Source organism: Mycetomoellerius zeteki, unplaced genomic scaffold (genome assembly GCF_001594055.1).
Source record: "Mycetomoellerius zeteki isolate Tzet28-1 unplaced genomic scaffold, Tzet1.0 scaffold172, whole genome shotgun sequence".
NCBI classification, from domain to species: Eukaryota; Metazoa; Arthropoda; class Insecta; order Hymenoptera; family Formicidae; genus Mycetomoellerius; species Mycetomoellerius zeteki.
Genome location: NW_017256675.1, coordinates 294,519 through 315,773, shown reverse-complemented (window position 1 = coordinate 315,773; position 21,255 = coordinate 294,519). Strand labels below are relative to the sequence as shown.

The window sequence follows — 21,255 nt, the reverse complement described above, 5'->3', positions numbered from 1 at the left end:
CGCATGTACGCACACGATCGACGTGCGCGTGTGAGTAACGTACGCGCGGCTATCTGTCGCTATCGGGCCTACGTGTGTATGTGTATGTGTACGTGTGTGCGCGTGCGTGTGTCAAGTGCGCGCGAGCACGGAAGCGAGAAACGTAAAAACAATACGGCGGAGCAGCGTGTGCATAGTCGCGACTGTACTGATCGTGGGGATCGTTCCTGGTCGAGCCACAGGTGTCATCTGACGGCAGCAAACGTCCCTTTCCTCTCGCCCGCTGCCTACGTCATTGCCCGTCCCCCTCCGCCGGCATGGCAGTCCCCACTTATTTCCGCCGTCCCTCCACGTCCGTGCGTTGGTATGTGTTGACAGAGGCGTTTGTTATTTACGCGTGCGTACGTATGTGTGTGTGAATTGAGATATCGGCCAGTGATACTCCAAGAATATTGGTACTTTTTTTTTCTTTCTTCAAGGAAACCGGGGAAATAATATAACGGAAATTTATAATTAAAAATTTGTTATCTATAAATCCAGTTATAAATTATGTAATTTATTTAAAAATTAAGATTGATATATTGTTTATAATATAAGTGTAAATTGATTAAATTATAAATGTACAATATACATGTATATATTGTATACCTATATATATATATTATATTATATATTAATGTTTTAATAGATTATTAAATATCAGCAAATAAGATCTAGCGTTTTGTTCGTAGCCCTTTTTATATATTATTTATAAATTTATAATATATAAATTGACTAAAAAGACTGTGGTATTTGCGTGGGAACTTGCGTGTATAGTTTCTCTCACTGTAAGTCAAGGAATAATTGCGAAAATAGTTCTTTAGAACGAAAATCATTGCCAATAGATATTGAAATATATATATTGTACAATAAGAAAAAAGATACTAAATCTTAATCATTTTTTTCAATAGTACTAACTAAACATTTGCTTACAATAAATATTTACCTACTCAATAAAAAATGATAGTTAAAAATTAACGGTTCTTGTACCAAATAAATATATATGTTTACATTTAGTAAATATGTAATTCTATTCAAAAAATATTTATTAAAATTTTAATTAAATTTTAGTACATTTTTCCGGTACGTGTAATAAAATGATCTCATCATTCTGATATATTTATACTTTACGTGCAATAACTTTGTATGGAAAAGTTACAAATATTCTCGACTTCAAACAGTGTCTGAATAACGATATAATCGATTATATTACTTAATATTCATTGCTTTATTCTGCTCTATTTATTTCTGCTGTATTTAAATCAAACAACTTGTCACTTCTTTAACTCATATCTTCCTACAACTGTTATAAATTGTTTTAAAATTTAATATCTTAATAGCATTTGTATTGCAAAATTAATCACAGTAAAAAATCCTATTTAATTTTCTGAATCGTTGTTTTATTCTGCAGAATATATGCAATAAAATGATACGTTGTTCAAACAACTCCAAGTATACGTAAATAATAGACCTTGTCTCTCGAACAAATAATCAAAATGATCAATTCCCGATGCTGTTTTTTGGATAGTTTAACCAAAGAGAAACTCAAGAGAGCAAAAATAATATCAAAACCACAAACAGGAATAACAAACTTTCGCTTTTTCTCTACTTTTATATTTTATCGGAATTCAGATTAGTTAATCAAATCAAATCAAATTATTCGATTATATACGCCTTAGCTTTGAACTTATAGCTTTGAAACTATTTCTGGTTCAAGCAGGAGATTCGAATTGTTAGACTATTGTAAAATTCTGAAAATGTAACTTGGTTATCTGCTGTTGAATTTTCAATAAACTTACGCAAAAAATAATTTCGAAACAGCTCTTTTTGAAGTTCGCGTGTAAAGGAAAAATGAGTATTGTATTTATTTATATTTTTAGATTCAACTGTGCGATATGTGTAATAATTGTATACTCATTTTCCTTTCAAGTTATAATTAAAGTAAACGTTAGTCAACTAACATGGCGCACGTTAATTATTATTTAAAATTTATTCGAAAAATATTTTGAATCTTAGTAAGAGCTATAGATTCTTTATTCGTTATACTTACCTAAGTGCCTAGCTTAAGTGCTGTCAAACATACAAATAAAAGAAACTATGCGTGCGTGCGTGCGCGCGCGCGCGCGCGCGTGTGTGTGTGTGTGTGTGTGTACACAATAAACATGAGCTCTGTGATTATTCTTTCAAAGGCCTGCTTTTTTATTGTTATTGTTAGAAGACTGAAACACAAAATAGGATAACTGCATGATAATCTTCCCTGAAAATAGAAATTTAAAATACGCAATGCTTTATACAATCTAAAAAATTTATATAAGTCACTATAGAATTCGTACAAAATCCAAATTAGATTAGAAATAGACGTATCAAACTTAAATTATCTCTATCTAATGTAAAATTGATGCGATATATTTCCTGAAATAATCGCTGAATGGAAAAACTCGGAAAAACAACGTCTGATATAATTTAATTAAATTTAAGTGAAATATTATTAATAGTAAACAAAATAATCAAGGAAGTTGCTCATCAGGAAAATCGCTCAAAGAAAAATACAATTTCTGATTAAGGGGCAGGACAGATAGAATTCATAGGTCAAATAGATATTTATTCCAAAATCATTGTGTCTGTGACAAAACATATACGTCCGTTGATGACGTAACGCGCATAACGTATACCCTCATTCATTCGCTCGCACTCACACTAATTATTTCCACATCATTTTCTCCCTCTTCTTGTTTCTTTTTTTTTTAGTAAACTTAATATTTATTAATAATATATCCTTTTTTATGCTTTTCTTATGCAGTAGATAATATTTCTTCTATCTTCGCCCCGTATGTTGCAGGTTCATACACATATAATTTGCGATGTTATTTAACTGTTGATTGTGTAAGTGTCTAATTACATGTCGCACGTGATATGGCCAAGCCACTATTATTTTAGCCATACGCCACGCAATTTCCCGCATAAATAAATTCAAGATCTACGCCGAGTAAACGACACAATTTTCCTTTCGATTTCAAGGAATATCTGTCGCAGATAAAAGTGCGCGTGATCCGAAAAGATTATCGTCGAAAGAGAAATAGTTGACTTTTCAACACTGGAATAATTTCGCTTGGATTCTTTGTAAAGAGAAAATTTCTCCATTTTTTAAATATTTCTTTTAATAAAAGCTGCGATTAAACGGTGGACATAACATTAAAATTTAAACGTAAACAACGTTTGCAATTTTAACTTAGCATATAAAAATACATCATAAAGATAACAATTTGGAAAAATTTAATATATTATTTCTATCGGAACAAACAATCAGCACAATCTTTCATTTCTATTAAAAAAAACTCTGATAAAATTGTTCAATAATTGTTACAAAAGATCTGTAACTCTGCCTGAACTGTAATTCTGCCTGAAAAAAGACAAAATTCCTATATGTGTGTGATTAAACAGAGATGACGCAAATTTCTTTCAACGTGGAGAAGTTAATTCTACAGATTGTTATGTGTCTTAAAACATTAATCATATTTTCTTGCTCATCAACAGTGCGTCTTTCTCTTCCTTTGATTTCTCGATCAAAGGTCCCCGCTAGCCAATTCATAACACTCCGATCACACTCGATTTCGTCGCGCGTCGCCCACGAGATCATTTTCCTGGGAAAACGGAAACGCTTCGCTCGTTCATTTCCCTCCTCGTCGTCAAGAGGTTCTTCTTCTCGCGATCATATGATCGTACGTCTCGTACGAGAAAATGAAAATCGTCCTGAAAACCATTCCGAGAAGTCTGTCGAACACGCGATGCTCTTATGAAAGTAAAACTCCTGTATACTGAACACATAACGCTAGGGTTTGGGAAAGTAACCCGCAAAAATTATTCATCAATATACTTTTTATTCATATTTTATTATTGTGTTCGGCTTATGATTTCGATATTGAAATTTCCCTTTTCAAAAATGGAATGACTAAAAGTACAAAATATCTCCAAACGTACAGTTTTGCTGCTGTTTTCAAGGCCAGGTCTTCGAGGAGAGCACATAGCTAACGTTATTGATAAAAAGATACGAAAACATACAACATACACATATTTATTCTAAATAACGTTCTCCCTAGTTCTTAAGCTCATTTTAGCTGAACTTTTTGTATGGTTCATCTCTTTCTTTTGTTTTCCTTCCTTCAATCTGGAGAAAAGAGGAAAGCTGAACCGTGCAAAAAGTACTAAAACTAAAAAGAACAAGCATTAGGCATGTTTCATCTTTCTCTTTTACTTTTCATGTTGGAGAGAAAAAGAGAAAAGATGAACTATACAAGAAGTTTGGCTAAAAAACAGATCTCTTATCTATATCTTTATTAATTTATAATGCGCTGGTTGTCGATCAACAACAGCATCGGTAAATGTGAGCCGGATTAGCGAACGCAAACGTCATATCTTTTCTCTTTCAAATCGGACGTCGAACTCCTCGACGATTTCAGAAGGATTTTTTTCACGGACAAATTCGATGACGATCATGTAGTTTACCGATATATCTTCAGAAAATGGCTAACTAATCCTTTAGTTAGATCAGCTAATTCACTGTTAAACAGCGTAAGATAACATAGTGCGTCTGTTCGTTGTACAAAGTGCGATATACAAATTCAAGAAAAATAATGAAAGTAAAAGTCTATAAAATAGTCTATTAAAAGCTATCCTTTAGATCGTAAAGAAAACGCGAGGAAGGATCAAATCCTCTTGCCGTTATCGCTCCGACTGGCTTCTAAGATATCGCGTAGTTGTAATTTAAACTTTGCAATTGCACCACGTAAAAGCGTGCGATCTCTACACTTTCCTGTAGCTATTGTTATTAATGTCTCTGAACGTCATTGTCGTGGTCGAACTCGTTGTGGTCAACCTCTCTGTCAATCAAGATTTAATTTCATGCCGATACAGTGTAATTGTTTATCATGAAGCCGCTTTCAATGTGGCCATCGTTTGCATGTTATTAAGCCTTTTTCCTTCAATCGGTATCGTAAGGCACATTTTTCTTTCTTTCGTCCCGAATCTCTCGAAATCGAGCCAAGTGGGCGTCTCGCGCGCGATCGAAATCGACGCAACTCGGGAGTACATTAATCAAACCGCCTCTTCCATTATACGAAGAAAAATAATTCGTCGTCGACAAGTATGCAGAGAACTGTCGTTATGACATCGAAGAAAAAAAATATGCTTTAGTTAATAATCCAAATTATTACTTAATAATACTTTAAATAATAATTCGAATTATTACTTAAGAATATTGTTCAAATTAATAATATAAACTATTTAGATCATTGACTACAGTTGATAAACCATATTGTCATTGTCATAATTCGAGATTAATAAAAATAAATCTGCAAATGACTGTGCAACATTTTTCTTCGCGATGCGAATCGACAAACTCTACGACTCGCTATCGCGTTACTGAACTTCACTTGCGTTTTCTATTTTCCGTAAAATGTTTACACAAATAATGGCGTGCCCAGACAATATAAAGTGTCCAAAATTGAGACATAAGACGTCTTTGGCTAAGAGTCTTAAAGACTTTATGTCTTAATTTTAGACAATTTTGTGTTGTCTGGGTATAAATCTTTTGAAATCATATACGAAACAAAAATATACGACTATATTTTTTATGTATGCAATATTTTCTCTTTCTCTCTTCTTCCTTCTTTTTCTCCCTGTTAGCGGCGGGAAACAACGTCAGGTATCGCAATAAATATGAAGAAGCTCGGTGACAACACGAAGCGTATGCTGCGTTATGCCAGCCAGTGGTAAAGGTTGCTCCAATTGATCGCTCATGCTTAACGACAGTCGCAGATCCTTCTGCATATGTTGTAACGGTAGCTGAGTAGGGAAACCGCCTTCAACAATCGCTGGAAAGCAGAATATTAGGAGTAATGTTAAATACGAATTTAATGCGTAGACTCTGTTAATTCTCAACTACTTTGTAGAAGCCAGAACAAGTAATCATTAGAGCAATTATATATTATTGCTAAAATAAAAATGATAAGACTTACGTAAAGAAAAATTATAAAGTTATTAGACATGTAACTTTTACTATCAAAATTGTTAGAAAACTACATATATTGTTATTGCATTGACTCGACTGAGGATTAATGCAAACGTGGATAAAATAAGTGGCCGAACAAATCGACATCTACCTTTGCCTTTTTCAAGAATTGCCGGACACGCTAAAGATGTCAACTCTAGGACTTCTAGAATATCTTTCTGCCGAAGTCCAGCGCGATCCGCTAGTGCCATGCTCTCGGCCAGAGCGGCCAGAGTGACACCAGCCATTAGTTGAAGTACAAGATTCATCTTGGAAGCATTGCCGACTTCGCCAAGGAAGAAGCTGTTTTTGCCCATTGCCTCGAAACAAGATTGGCATTCATCGAAGAGCGACCGATCTCCAGCAGCAAGAATGACCAAAGTACCTTCTTGCGCTTGAGTTTTACTTCCTTGTACCTGCGCTTCAAGATACCGACCACCTTTGCCGTTTATCGCCTCGGCGATATCTTGAGATGTCTCTGCATCAATGCCAGTCATTTCAACGTAGCTTTTATCGGGCGATATCTCCGTCAGAACACCACAATTACCAAAGACCATCTAAAAAAAGTTTCAACGTGATAAATATACAATGAAAACTGTTTTGAAGGATAAAATTACTTTTAAAGAATGACATTTGAATTTAACAAACACTTACATCCTTAGCAGCTTGAGGATCAGCCACGCAAGAGAATGTAATATCGGCAGCCAGAACGACATCAGACGGCGTCAATCCTTGCTTCGCTCCTGCTTTCACGAAATCTGTACACTGCAAAAAGAAATACATAACGTATGTACAAATTAATTTTATTGCTCTTTCGATTAGCCACATTTATATCTCACAATTTCAAAATACGCGGTTTATGAGAATTTTAGGATTGAAAACTTAGGTATTAAAATACTAAAATATAAAGATAAAGAATGAGGGATTAAAATACAATTTCATCCTAAATTTTAATATAGAAAAACGTTAAATATTCAAAAACTTGCTGTTTCCTTATGTTTATTAGCTGTAATAAAATGTACAAGTTTTTTTTCTAATATTTGTGTAGCAAACAATCTATATAAAATTAAAAAATGATGTATATGTATTGTATAATAAACACAATATATATAATTATAATATATGTGTATAATTAAATATATAAATTATATTTTAATATAAATATATACATTATATTTTAACATACACTGTGTATATTAAATTATCCATTACTTTTATGCACTATATATTAAAAATAATTTGTGTATACAATCGTGCGGGTAAAATTCAGTATCGTGGCGCCATCCAACGCGAGACGGCGCAATCATAATTAGTACCACTTGTTACCAAGAGATGGCGGCACCGCGCGGAGCCGCACGCCATCGCGTCATTCCATTCGTCGAACACGCTGCAACAAAAAACGTTTCTCGGCACACCGGCCACATCAGCAAACGACGCCATTGTTGCCGAGGCCGAGAGGCGAGTTTTCTCTGAATCTCCATGAATACCCGCGGAATTTCTCGCCGGAATTCCGACGAGAGGATTTCGCAGGAATTACAAGCGAGACGCATTCGCGAGAATTCCTGTGGAATCCTCACGATTAATGCTTCCAATTATCTCGATCGTGACGAACATGGCGGACGAGCCGTGTGCTAGCAATTTTATTCTGCATGGCTCGGACGCTTTCGAATTTTCTCGCATGCCTCCCACGATAAACTGGTTTAGGGTAAGGCTATCTATCACGTAGGCCATCTCCGAGGTAGCTTCTCATCGGGAACGAGGCCAACGAGACGACACAGCACGATTTGCCGCTTATCACGTCGACGAATTGTTCTCGTCACGTGGCCATTAACCGCTACGGACGCTACGGAGCTAACGGAGCATCTTTTTTCCTCCTCGAAATCGATGTGGAGTCTCTGCGACGAGCTCTCTCGTCGGCATCCTCAAAATTCACATGCTCGAACACTAGACAGGTGACAGTCGCGACTGCTTGTGAGCAGTGAGATTCTTCCAGCAATTTCGACGTTGACGACCGACGCCATTCGAACCGTTTCTCTCGCAACAGTCGCAACATGCACGCCGCACCATAATAGTCTGTTTTTTTTTTCTGCACTAAACTGCACTACAGCTTTCTTTTTCGCCAAATATCAAACATATATCTATTTTGCTTTAAGTTCTAAAAGTGTATATTAATTCAGCTACAGAAAACAGACTGCGTTCGGCAAAAAAAAAGTAGTTTTGCAACTGTTGTATAATTTAATATGATTTTTAGGTTGTACGTTTAGGTCCATTGAGGACTAAAGAAAGGCAAGATCATATTAAAAAATCTTATAAGTTACAAAGCTGCTTTTCTGCTGAAGCAACTAATATTGATGTTGCTAGATTTGAAAAAGGCCGATGCTCGACCTCGAGCCGCCACGAAATCAGTTGAATAGAGTGACTCAGAATACTCGAACATCTTTCTCGGAACCAAAATCAGATGAATGAATATACGAAGCACGTGGTACGTTTCCAACGATCCCTAATGACTCCCTACATTTACAAGGTTTCATCCTTCGATTTTAAATTTCTCGTTTCAAAGCCTTGAAATGACTACGCATGATTGGCGTGATTGAACACAAGAATGATATATTTTTTTCAACATAAAAAATTATTCAGTTTGAAGAAGAATTGATGATCCTATAAGCCCGAACAAGAATTTCTGTTGGGCTTTTTTATCTCGACTTCGAACGACAGAAATATCACATTCCTAGCTCATTCGTTTTCCGACTCTTACAGAAATCTAATACCGGCTAATATATACTAAAAGGCAATAATTATTTGTTTATTTTCAAAGTTGGGTAAATTATTTTACGAGTTACTTATAAGTTACTTTTTAAATTACCTTGTATGCATTTATTACAGAAATTGAGTACAATAAGTTCGAATATTTTCTTCTTTACATTATATTTTATCATTTGCTCCAATTTCATATTACTTTTAATCTTTATAACAACACAAATAAGGTAACATAAAAAGTAATTATAAGTAACTTAAAAAATAACTTGTTGTTCGGTACTTTTAGTCCACCAAATAAGTAATTACTGTCTTTCAATAATAAATTGGTCAGTATTAGATTTCTGTAAAGGGACTCAAGGGGAGCCGTCCAAGTGCGTGTTCCACGTATTTTCAACGTGCCTTCCAAGTCGCATAAGGTTCTCGAGCGTTCTCTTTCCGGTGACTCAGCCTGTATCAAATGCACGTGTGTTATATCGAACCCGATTCAGCGTTATATATCAAATAATATCGCGCAAATTGCACGTCAAATACCAGTTTCCTTCAAATCTTAGTTATATAATTTCGGAGCGAGATAAGACGCGCTGAACGATTTGTTTATCGCGTTACAAAGGCCTGACTGGTTCTTGTGTACACGTGGTAAGCAAACTCAGCAAACGTGTCCTATCTCATTCCCGATACAAAGCATTGTTACGGTAGAGAAAGAGAGAAAGAGATGACCGACGACTTTTGGCGACCGAAAAAACAGATGGTTCGTGTTGATTCTACAAGCTTACAACGTAAACATTCGTTCGATTAAGGACTAATGTCCATTTCTACTTTCTACCAATATAGATTACTTTAATATCAAGATTTAACTTACTCTTTTTCTAATTCTTGTACTCATTTTTATCAATGTAGTTTAATTTTAATCCTTCATGCACATTGGATTTTTTTTTATCCAGGCAAAATTTCTCTCAAATTTCTTGGCACAAGTTTCAATTTTTATTAAATAAAGATTTTAACATTTAAGTTAAATAACTATTTGGCAATGTAACAAAGATGTTGAAAAGTAATCCTGAATGTTTTTTAGATTTTTTTGAAAGCCTAGAACAAATAAAGAAATTTGAGCTGAACAAAAAAGACCCCCAGTACCTACGAAATAAATAAAAATATGTGTGCCTACAAAGAGTACTAGTGCAGATTAAAGTTAATCTACATTTTTAAATTAACTTTAATCTCGACTTAACTAATTCTTCATCTCTTTCTGATTTTAAGTATTAAAAAGAAATGAAGAATAAGTTGAACCAAGAGATTAAAATTAATTTTATACATTGGTGAAAATATAATGGAGATTCTTATTCTATAATTCTTAATGATGTTATCATTGAATAATTAATAGTTAATAAAGAACTTTTCTTATTGCAGTAATAAAATGCAGTAACAAAATTGTCATAAAATTAATAACAGCTGAAGAGACGTTGAATTAACAATTTTATTACCATTTTGTTATTAATGAATAACAATTACCATTTATAGAAAAGGAAAAGTTGTTCACTGACGACTTGTTCAATCATCTGGTAATATCATTAAGAATTACAGACAGAAGGCAGAATATATTCGACACGCGATGTGAACAAGCCTCTTCAAAGCCACGTTAACTTCATGCACTTTCGGGAGTGAGTTCCTCTTCCTTGTCAGTTAGTTGTGAAGTAACATCCCCGTCGTCACGGTCTACTTAGAGAGTTACGTGTAACGTACATACGCGTTCGGTATTCTCGCAGATCTCAGTGCGCAGAAATAACGAAAGACGAATTTTAATCATCTTCTCAAAAAGAAAAGAATTTCTTATAACGAGACAAAAAATATTTTTGACGTACTTAATCTTATCACAACTTTTTGCAGTATAAAAATAAAATAATATTAATCTTAGATTAATAATTCCGATTCTCCTTCGAATTAAATGAGAATGACTTTATTGTTTTGAGACAAAGATAATACGTATAAATTTATATGTTCTTACGTTTAGAATAAGTCTTTACCCAACATTATAAACTACAACAATGCTGGTGCCATAGTATTTGGCATGAAATGTTCAAGATCATTTCATTCTAGATTTAAAAATTTTCCATTTAAGAGTAAAATATTCTTCTGTAGACAATAAATATGATTGTATATTATATTAATCTTATTTTACAATAGATTGAAGAGTAATAGCATTGGATTTGGAAAACTTTTTCGTGGATATTCGAGCGGAAATGCGAGCTCGACCGACTAGTGTCTATTTCTATCACGATGTAGATTAACTTTAATCTCAGTTTAACTTACTTCTTATCTGTTTCTAGTTCTAAAAATATAAAACATAAAGAATAAATCAAACCGAGATTAAAGTTAAAAATGAACATTATAGTCCTTTTATCGTCAAAATTGTTTCTCAATAATGAATGAAAACTAAACATTTTGTTTTCAATCTAATCAGCAGTTATAACATAAATAAAAGAATATTTATTATCTCGAAGAATTTATGGAGAAATTTCTCGGATTATTACAATTATTATAATTATAATTTGATGATTGTAATCATGAACCAATACTAATTATCGTTAAAAATTATGTAAAGGATTACGTCGACTTCAGTTCGACGTGAAATTGCAAAAGGTTAATAAATGCTTCTAAAAATTATAAAAGCTTCTGAATAACGATTCTCAACGTATTCATCGGTGTGAGAAATTGAATTGTAAGTGGAAACTAGAAAGAGAGAAAAGATTACAAATTGTAGTCTGTAAGATCGTGGACGGCCACAAAGAAAATCTGATAATAGTTATTAAACGTTGAACAAAATAATTTCAATCAAATATTCTGTTAATATAATCACAAATAATTTTACTTTTCTATATATATATTTAATGAATATCAAACACAATAATAAATAATGTAGCATAAATATAATATATATAATGATGTAATAATAACATAATAAAAAAAAATACAATATAATTAAAGCATTTAGATCTGCTTCAACCGAAAATAGGAATTCTTCATACTTAATTAAAGTTATTCTCTCTTCGGTTCTATTTCAAATTGTAATATAATACAATTATCATATAATATATTATTATAACCAACTGTTTGATATTAATTACTAAATATTAAAAATAATAAAATCATATTTTTAGTTATATTAACCAAATATTTAATTGAAACTATTTCAATCAACATTTGATAGCTACAATGAAACTCTTCTAATAGCAGGGACAGCTGTGATTCGAGATACATTCAGAGTCTTGAATGTCTCATTTTTATTTCAACGACGAGCATTCTACAGTTGTAGAATGAGGAATTAATTTAATTCTGATCGCTTCGATATATTTTTACTCCCGCCGCGAACTCGTCGCGTTGTAACGCGACGTGCTGGCGCTGTAAAATATGTAATATTACGCGGTCGGAGGCTCGGCACGACCTTCGGCGTTCGTCGCCATTGTGCTTCCGAAGACGGAAGCGACTCTAAATGACCGGGTGGGAATCGGTATCAAGCGATTAATGGTCAAAGAACCGTCGCCTCGTTCCTTTCTTTCCGCATGACGTATATCGCGATGCGGCGTTAAGCGATCGCACGTACTCCATCTTCAATTGCGACGCGCACCAAATATAGGGCGTCTCGGAATGTATTTTCATGGAAATGCTCCCACTAATTTAAAATAAGCGCTTCCTTGGAAATACCGTCTCGAATGAAGCAAGATTGATGAATTATTCCCAAATTCCTTAACCCTCTATCTACGATTATATTTTTACTTTCTTTGACCAGCCCAAGTTTTTTTATTGCTTTTTCTTTCAAACAATATGGAAAAATTCAAAATTACTTTCAATATCTGTATTACATCACTAAATAATTTTTAGAAAGATATTTTAGGAGAGGGAAAGACTCCGCCCTCCTTTATTTAGGAGAATGAATTCCACGCTAATTACATGGAAAATTGGATCTCGGTGTGAAATGAATTAATTTTTACATATACTATAGTTTACAATGTAGTGAACAAAAGTTGTCACAGACACAAAATTCAATAATAGATAATTTTTGAGCTACAGTGTATCAAAAAAGCTTATGCTCATCTTTGATAATTCAAAAACTACCCATTATTAAAAGCATTGTATGACATTATAAGCTGCGTTATGTGTAAAAACTAATTTATTACAGGAATCCAATTTTTCAGCCTACTTAATGCGAGGTTCTTTAAGAGTGAACTTTTGTTTGTGCCAAAAAAGACCCAGATTGCAGACGGAAATGATATTAATATTTCCTATATACAGGGTGTTTCCAAATTAAATCGCAAAACTTCGGGAGCGTGTAGAGGAGTAAAAAACTAAGAAAAAAAGTCCTATAGACATATGCTCGTTTTTGCTCCGTTTCAGAGAAATCGAAAAAAAATGTTTTTTTTACCTGCAAGATTAAATGGGGACCGTTTTCTAAATTTCTTGGAGAATGAATTTTCTGACTATTTAGAAAACATCCCATTACAACAACGTACTGAAATGTGGTTTCAATTAGATGGATGCCCTGCTCATTACAGCAGAGTCGCTAGAACCTGGTTAGATAGAAAATTCCCACAACGATGGATTGGACGTGGAGGAGCAGTACATTGGGCAACTCGTTCGCCCGACTTAACGCCATTAGATTTCTATGCATGGGGTACTCTTCAGAGTACCCCATGCATAGAAATCTAATGGCGTTAAGTCGGGCGAACGAGTTGCCCAATGTACTGCTCCTCCACGTCCAATCCATCGTTGTGGGAATTTTCTATCTAACCAGGTTCTAGCGACTCTGCTGTAATGAGCAGGGCATCCATCTAATTGAAACCACATTTCAGTACGTTGTTGTAATGGGATGTTTTCTAAATAGTCAGAAAATTCATTCTCCAAGAAATTTAGAAAACGGTCCCCATTTAATCTTGCAGGTAAAAAAAACATTTTTTTTCGATTTCTCTGAAACGGAGCAAAAACGAGCATATGTCTATAGGACTTTTTTTCTTAGTTTTTTACTCCTCTACACGCTCCCGAAGTTTTGCCATTTAATTTGGAAACACCCTGTATATATTTAACTTCAACTTTATATACTGATAATTAAAATTTCTCAAATCCTTCAAAAACATTTCCTACTCAAGATTACGATGCGTAAATGATGTATCGGTTAATTTTTGCGATGAAACACTCGATTCCGGGTTGACTCAAGGATATACAGCGTCTATTTTGAAACATGTGCATATATCGTCAGCTAGGCGTAAGCGTCGAAATTTGATTAAGACGCGAAGAGGAGAAGCTTCTTACTAAATTAAGTTTAATCGTTAGCTTCTTGGCAAAGTATCGACCGGCTGGCAACATCACCATAGATGCTTATCACATGACTTTCAAAAACATCCTCGAGACAAACATTCGCGACCGGTTTCTCAGATTGGGAACGGTCGAGGAAGTGCATATAGATTCATTTGGCGTGACAAAAACAACGTTTATAATTGCAAAATATAACCGTTGAACCCTTGTTATTTTAAATTCTTACGCGAAAGAAAAGAGAGAGAGAGAAAGAGAAAACCGTTTTCGTGCTATATATGAATCCTCATCAATAAATCAATCTGATAAAATCGGTATACCTTTTCCCGATAAAATTCTTTGACAGAGTGATAGTTGCATAAATTAGATTTCCTTGACAATGATTTAATTTGATTTATATTTAAATATAATATAATAATATTATAATTTTGGACTCAACAATATCAATTTATATATATATATATATATATATATAATTCTGATTTAATTCTTATTATGATTGTCATTTAAGCTAGTGGCACGTAGAAAAATGTAAGCAAATCAACATTTTTTATTTGCTACTGCTTATGTTATTGTCTTATGTTTTCGACTATGATTAGCCCATGATTAGTTTACTACTTACGTTTTTTTATATGTCGTGACCTTTAATGTCGAAAAGATTGTTGATCGATAAAATAACGTTCAATAACAGCATTTCGCTAAAAATGCAACAACCAGTTACCTTATCGATTCAACATGTCCCATCCACGTTAATTTTTCATAATTAAGTAACTTCATGTACGGTAATCTTTAAGATCAAATATGGTAAAAGATGTGAATGGTAATCTTTCGCTATCAGATACTATTTATTACTGCATTATTTACAGGGAAAATAATACAATAATGTTATCTTTTCGACGCGAAAATTCCAATCTCGCGGAACACAGGAAAAACAGATTTATATGTGTCTCCAGGTGATTTCCGATCAAATAAATAAAATAAGATCAATGGAAGAGGAAAAGGCTGTCACGACATGTCGCGGGAATTCTGTGTGGATGTATGCGTGTGTGTGCGCGCGCCACACACGGCCTTGAACCAGCTCGGTCAGCTCGTGCGGTTTCTTCCATGATGGAAGGAATCCAACGGCTTCCAGGAGAAACACGATGCACGTGTGCACATCTGCATTTCGCGATAACATACCGCCGACGTCGATTCTTGTTTAACTGTATTTGCAACGCAATAGCTCTAACGCGATATTAAGTCAGCAAATATCATTTTCATGCAGTCAAGAAACGTACTAAGTCAACAGAAAGACAAAATGACTGACACGTTATGAAAGTCAAAATAACTTTTCGTTATAAAATTTGACTGTTTATTGACGTTAAAGATCAAAATAAAGTCATTATGATTTTTTGTTAATTTCTGTGTGTTCCTTGGAGTGTTGCGCTTTCCTCAAATTGTTAGAGAGGTGACAATTGACGAATAACGTTTGCAACATAATCATCAATATTACTCAAAATTCGTTTATCTTATCTACATATGTGTTAAGAAAGATAAAGTCTTTCCCCTAAATTTTAACTCCGTCTAAAATCTGAGTCTTCTTTTTAGTACGAGAGCAATGTCATTCTCAAACTTCACCATTTTACTTAAATCAATTTTTATTAAATAAAGATTTTAACATTGAATTAATATTTGAGTTAAAAAATGTAATAATATAATGTCGAAAAGTAATCCTGAATTTTTTGAAATAGTAAAGAGAGAGTAATAGTAAAGAACCTAGAATAGTAAAGAAACTTTAGCTGGACAAAAAAGATCCAAATTGCAGACAAAATGAGTAAAAATATGATTGCAAACGGAAGAAGACTTGACGATGCAATGATCTCTTGGAAATGCATAAAAGAAATATTTCATAAGTTACGGTCTCAATTAAATCGTCTTATATAAAATGCTTAATAAAGCATTTAATAAAGTTAATCTATGCTATCAAATAAATTATATTAAAGATAGGACAAGTATGTTACTTTTTACATTTTGCATCACGAAGATGTTGATTTATGGACTTAATTTTCACGAGATTCATGCAATAGAAAATTTCCATGCGCAGTTACGTTCTTAAATAATATTTAGTTCACTCTTTGCGATACCCACGCGATTATGACTCTAATTAAATGACGACGCTAACTAAGCTCAGAAGATCTTCTCTCATACTTTTTTTACATTTTCTTTTTACACTCGACCTATTTTATTATGTTTCTATCCTTAGTAGCATATAAAAGTAATACATATCTACTTCTTTATATATATAATAGATACTTGGTATCTTTAACTATGGGCGTGGATTTTCTCTCGCTTTCCTATACAAAATCAAACGTTAATTTGTTTTTATCTAGAATTCAAAAATATAGCAACAAATACGTAAATAGAACAATTATTTTTATTTCCTTATAAATATAAAAGTAGATAACATAAATAGAGCAATTATTTTTATTTTTCTTTAAAAGTAGAAGTCTTCAGAGTAGTCTCCTATTATTTAAAAAATAAACTTCGCATATCCACAAGCGAGTATCCACGATAAAAGTGTACATCCACAATTAAAAATTAATTATTTTCAGATGTAGATCGCGCGAAGAAAGGAGATACGTTTCCGAACGACTCCAAATATGGCTTGTCTCTCTCGTGTAACCTTAAACAAAAGTGGAATACTTGCTATTCCGCACCACGCACGTCTAACCTACGTAACACAAGTGGGTGGACAACTGCACTTGCTTAACATTGAGACTGACAGTTTAGCGTCGCGTTAATGACCGATGAGTGGACAATACCACTTGCGCCATTCCCGCGTCGCGCTCATTGTGCATTTGCAACACCTCTGCGATCGTAAACGTAACTTCTTCGTGAAGCCAGATGTTTGCCAACGATAAGAACGCCAACCTCGTGATGAATAGATAGATTCATCTGCGTCGGATCTCGAACGCATGAAGTCTTTCCGATCATCGGATTTTCAAAGTTCAATTTCTCTGATCATTTAATTCTTTTACGAACAAAAACAATATACCTATCAAGTTTGAAATTTTGACAGCTTGTATATTGTTATCACGTTGTTTATTTAGCAAGATCAAGCTAATACTGTAAAACGTTGAATTATAATAATATTTGATAAAAAGATTTGATGAAATTGGAAAGTTTTCAAATTAAATTAAAAATTTTAATTTCTTTAACTTTTGCAAAATTCTCAGGCATTTCTAGGATATTTATTTCTCTGTTCATCAATATATCTAATCGTATTTGATAAAAAGATTTAATGAAATATAAAAGTTTTTTAATTAAAGAATTGTAATTTCGGCAGAGAGCTGCTGAGATAAGAGAACTCTACTTTTATTCATCAATATATAAAGTATATATAGATATATACTTTACACTAAGGAGCAATCGGTACCATTCGCCGTGTTATCGCAATCATGGGATACACATGTGTTTACAATGAAAGCGAATCGAAAAGATTGCAAAATTAAACGTGCAATTGTTGAAACACGGACGACTATGATTAATGTTCCTAATGCAGAGGGGACTTAAAATTAGGCAACTTCGTACATTAATTATTAAAACTGCTTGATATCACTAATGAAAATCTTCATAAATAAAAGAGCCAACACAAAGATTAAATTCAGCACCAAGTAATCTTCGTATTATGCTCGATTCGCGTGGCTCAGCGTTTTATCGGACTCAGATACGTATCTTCGTAACCATAAATATCAATCCGGCGATAATCAAATTGTTTCGTCTATATGAAACAGCTTTTACTTCAATTGTCAGCAAAGGAACTGCAAATCGAACACACACAAGCGATCGCGAGCAGCCGTGCATTTAACTGAATGTTGTCATCGCAGCATGTAAGCGCACACAAAAATTACAAAAAAATCGACGGTTGCAACGGTCAATGCATCTTTTGCAACAGATTTCCTTTTCTTTTCTAAAAATTGTCCTCATTCCAAATACGGCCAATATAACAATTCTTTTCCTTCAACCTCCCAGATAAATTAAATAAACATTATTGAATAAATGCAAACTTTTGTTAAAAATGATTACAGAAGACAGTTACACTGGAAAAAGTCTTGTTACATCGATTGGAATTCTCGTAGAATCAACCAAAAAATCGTATATCAAACATTCTAGTCAAGATAATCAGAAATTCAATTACGATAACCAGAATTCTGATTCATATGATCAGAATTCAGGTTCGTTTTGTTTGTACTTCTTGTTGGTACAATAAAAATATTTTTCTCAGTGTATATGTATATATCTCAGCTAGTCAAGTTGGATCTTCAGTGCTTAAATAATTTGGTGTAAATTTATACATATACTACATATTCAATCCTATAAACAGCACGCCGAATTTAATTTTCAGTCTTGAAACGCAATCCTAACACAACTAGAATAGTAATATCAGAAATTAAATTGACAAAGCAATTTAATAATACTGGTCATAGACATTTTAGAAAGATTTTAATAATCTAATACTGATAAGCATCTTAAAACCTGTAAAGAATTTAATGCAAAAAATATTATCGGGGTAATTTATAATTTCATTGGTCACCATCTAGTAAATTTGCTCATATTTTTTAAATTTTCGTCTAGTTTCAAGATGCACAATCAATCCCTAAAAATTCTGTTTGATACCAATTATCTCACCAAATTGCCATCCTTGGAACCTTTTGTTGGTTGATCAAAATACTTTTCTCAGGAAAGGAAACTTCCAACAAGTGCAAAAAAATAAACTTTCTGTTGAACGCGGTTATTGTTTCGTACGTGCAAAAAGTGCGCGAGATACGCACTTCTGATTTTCTCTGGCGCCTTACGGACATTACAGACGTCCGAGCGGAAACCTGTCTGGCGATTAAATTTGACCCAGCTCCACCGATATCTGCAAGTCTTGCAGGAATGTGCTCGATGTACGAGAGGGAAGATACAGAGGTGGGACGTTTGCGGGGTATGTTAAACAGCGAGATAATTAGCAAGCCGCTACAAAGCCCGGAACAAATGGCCACGACGGACAAAAAAGACAAAGCCGGCGAGAAGATGAAACACTCGGCGGAATCGCAACGATCGCTCATCATTTAGCAGCCGCAAAAAAACTGCAAGACAAAGATAAATAACTTCGCAGAAAGAAAAGAATAGAATTTCGTAAATTCGAAGAAATTTTAGAAATTCGAAGAAATACGGAAAATTTTATTAAAAGAAGCTTTACTGAAAACGAAGAACTGTTGAAAAAGTACAGGGAACGCAAAAAGTATTCATACAGATTTTTACAAAAAGTCTTATTTGCAGAAAATAAACATTAATTAGCAATTTAAACAATGAATACATTCCGAATACAAACAAAAGAGTTTTGCGAAAATAACTGTCTTTATAATTTTTAAAACTAAATTTCTCGACTATACAAATAAATTTTGTGCGTCCAAATGCAATTTTTCATTTTCATTTATTTCATTACATAATATATTTTAATTATTTCATGTATTTTTAAGTAAAATAATTTTAGAAAATGTAAGATAAATATAAAGTCCGGTCACATACACAAAATTTATTATTATTAATCTCTCCAATGTTTTTTTTAAAATAGTATTATAATTTAATTGTATTTAAAGATTACACAATTAAATTATATTATACTTAAAAAAGCATTTGAGATTAATAATAATATAAACAAATATAAAGTTTTGTGTAAATGTCCGGACTGGAATGTAAGTACATATCCGGTCGTATATATAACGTCCTAGGACGTTTATCTTATTTTATTCTACTTTACTCTTTGTTAACAAATTGCTAATTAATGCTTACTTTCTAAAAATAAGACTTTTTTTAAAAAAATATGTCCCCTCTCTGTGTACGAATACTTTTTACACTCACTGTAAGCGTGTATGTACACTTTGAAAAATATGCGATCAAATATCAATTTTATTACCAAAAGGAAATAAAAGAAATTTGTTGTTGGAGCTAACAACATCAATGCTTAAGTGGAACGGTTGATGCAGTTTGATTTCTGGAAAATAACACAAAAGCGGTCAACACAATTTGATTTTATTGCGCGGAGAGTCGAGGAATCCTCGTAACGATCTCGGTGGATTACAGTTATTTGCGACGAAGTGTATCCTTCTTTTTTCGCCCCCGCGGACAGAAATGGGTCACGGAATAGGCGATAGGCCAGGACGTTTATAGGACGGAGGAAGTCGATTTTTCTCGAGGTCGGCGTGTTTATTTCTTTGTCGTCGCGATCGTCACGAGTGAGAGTAATCGATCGGATTAGCGTGAAAGTGTATGATCCAAGAAACTTTCTTGTTTTCACCGCATGAATAGGGAACCGTGCGCCATTCCCTTATCAGCAACCAGCCGGAAGCTCAGCAAACAACCGACTCTTGAGCAAGCACTCGTAAACGCGTGCTTTGTCACCGCGACTCGATGTCGAAATACCTCGCTCTTGTGTACTTTCTGTTCCCGGTTTAGCGACGCGAATCGAGGAAATCCATCGCTGACAGTTATATGTCTACAAAATAAGGCCGTATAAATATAATACTGGATCACTGAGCGTAAAATATCGATTTCGCATTCAGGATATTTCTTGAGAAAAGAATACATGCGGTTAATGTGTGTGAAATACATATAGTGAAACAAAAATCAACTGTATAATTTCTACCTTCACTGACTTTATAAAAATACGAAGTTTTTCTCTTTTTTTTTAGGATTGGCTCAATTTTCATTGTTTAGAATGAGATTCCACTCCAAAAAATTTAGAGAGTAATGGCTCGCATGGGCTTTTTTTATGAAAATAAAAAATTATAAAAATAATGAATATAATGGAAAATCAAATATTTCTTCACATAAAGGATATAATTATAGAAAAATCAAAGAATTTGAGAATCTCAGTTTTTATATAACAAATATAATATTAATTTAAAAAATAGATCAATAATGATCACTGGGTATTTCTAGTATTAAATACATCGTTAAAATTTTGTCGACACTTAAGGTAAACGTCCCAGTGTTCCACATGTACCTATGTTCGGACACTTACACAAAATTTATTATTATTAATCTCAAATGCTTTTTTTATTACAGTATTATAATTTAATTGCATTTAAAGATTACAATTAAATTATAAT

General features: G+C 33.5%; 1 protein-coding gene across 1 annotated transcript in view; it reads right to left on the bottom strand.

Annotated features, from left to right (window-relative positions):
* Positions 1–5,386: 5,386 nt before the first annotated feature.
* The window catches only part of Ndf (Nucleosome-destabilizing factor), a 49,038-nt gene continuing 33,169 nt past the window's right edge, over positions 5,387–21,255 (bottom strand). Inside the window, exons 8-10 of the mRNA XM_018445981.1 lie at positions 6,719–6,829; positions 6,177–6,621; positions 5,387–5,888 (exon numbers count right to left, since the gene is read on the bottom strand). Coding sequence (XP_018301483.1) covers positions 5,716–5,888; positions 6,177–6,621; positions 6,719–6,829 — 729 coding nt within the window. The 3' untranslated portion in view covers positions 5,387–5,715. The remainder of the gene's footprint in view (positions 5,889–6,176; positions 6,622–6,718; positions 6,830–21,255) is intronic.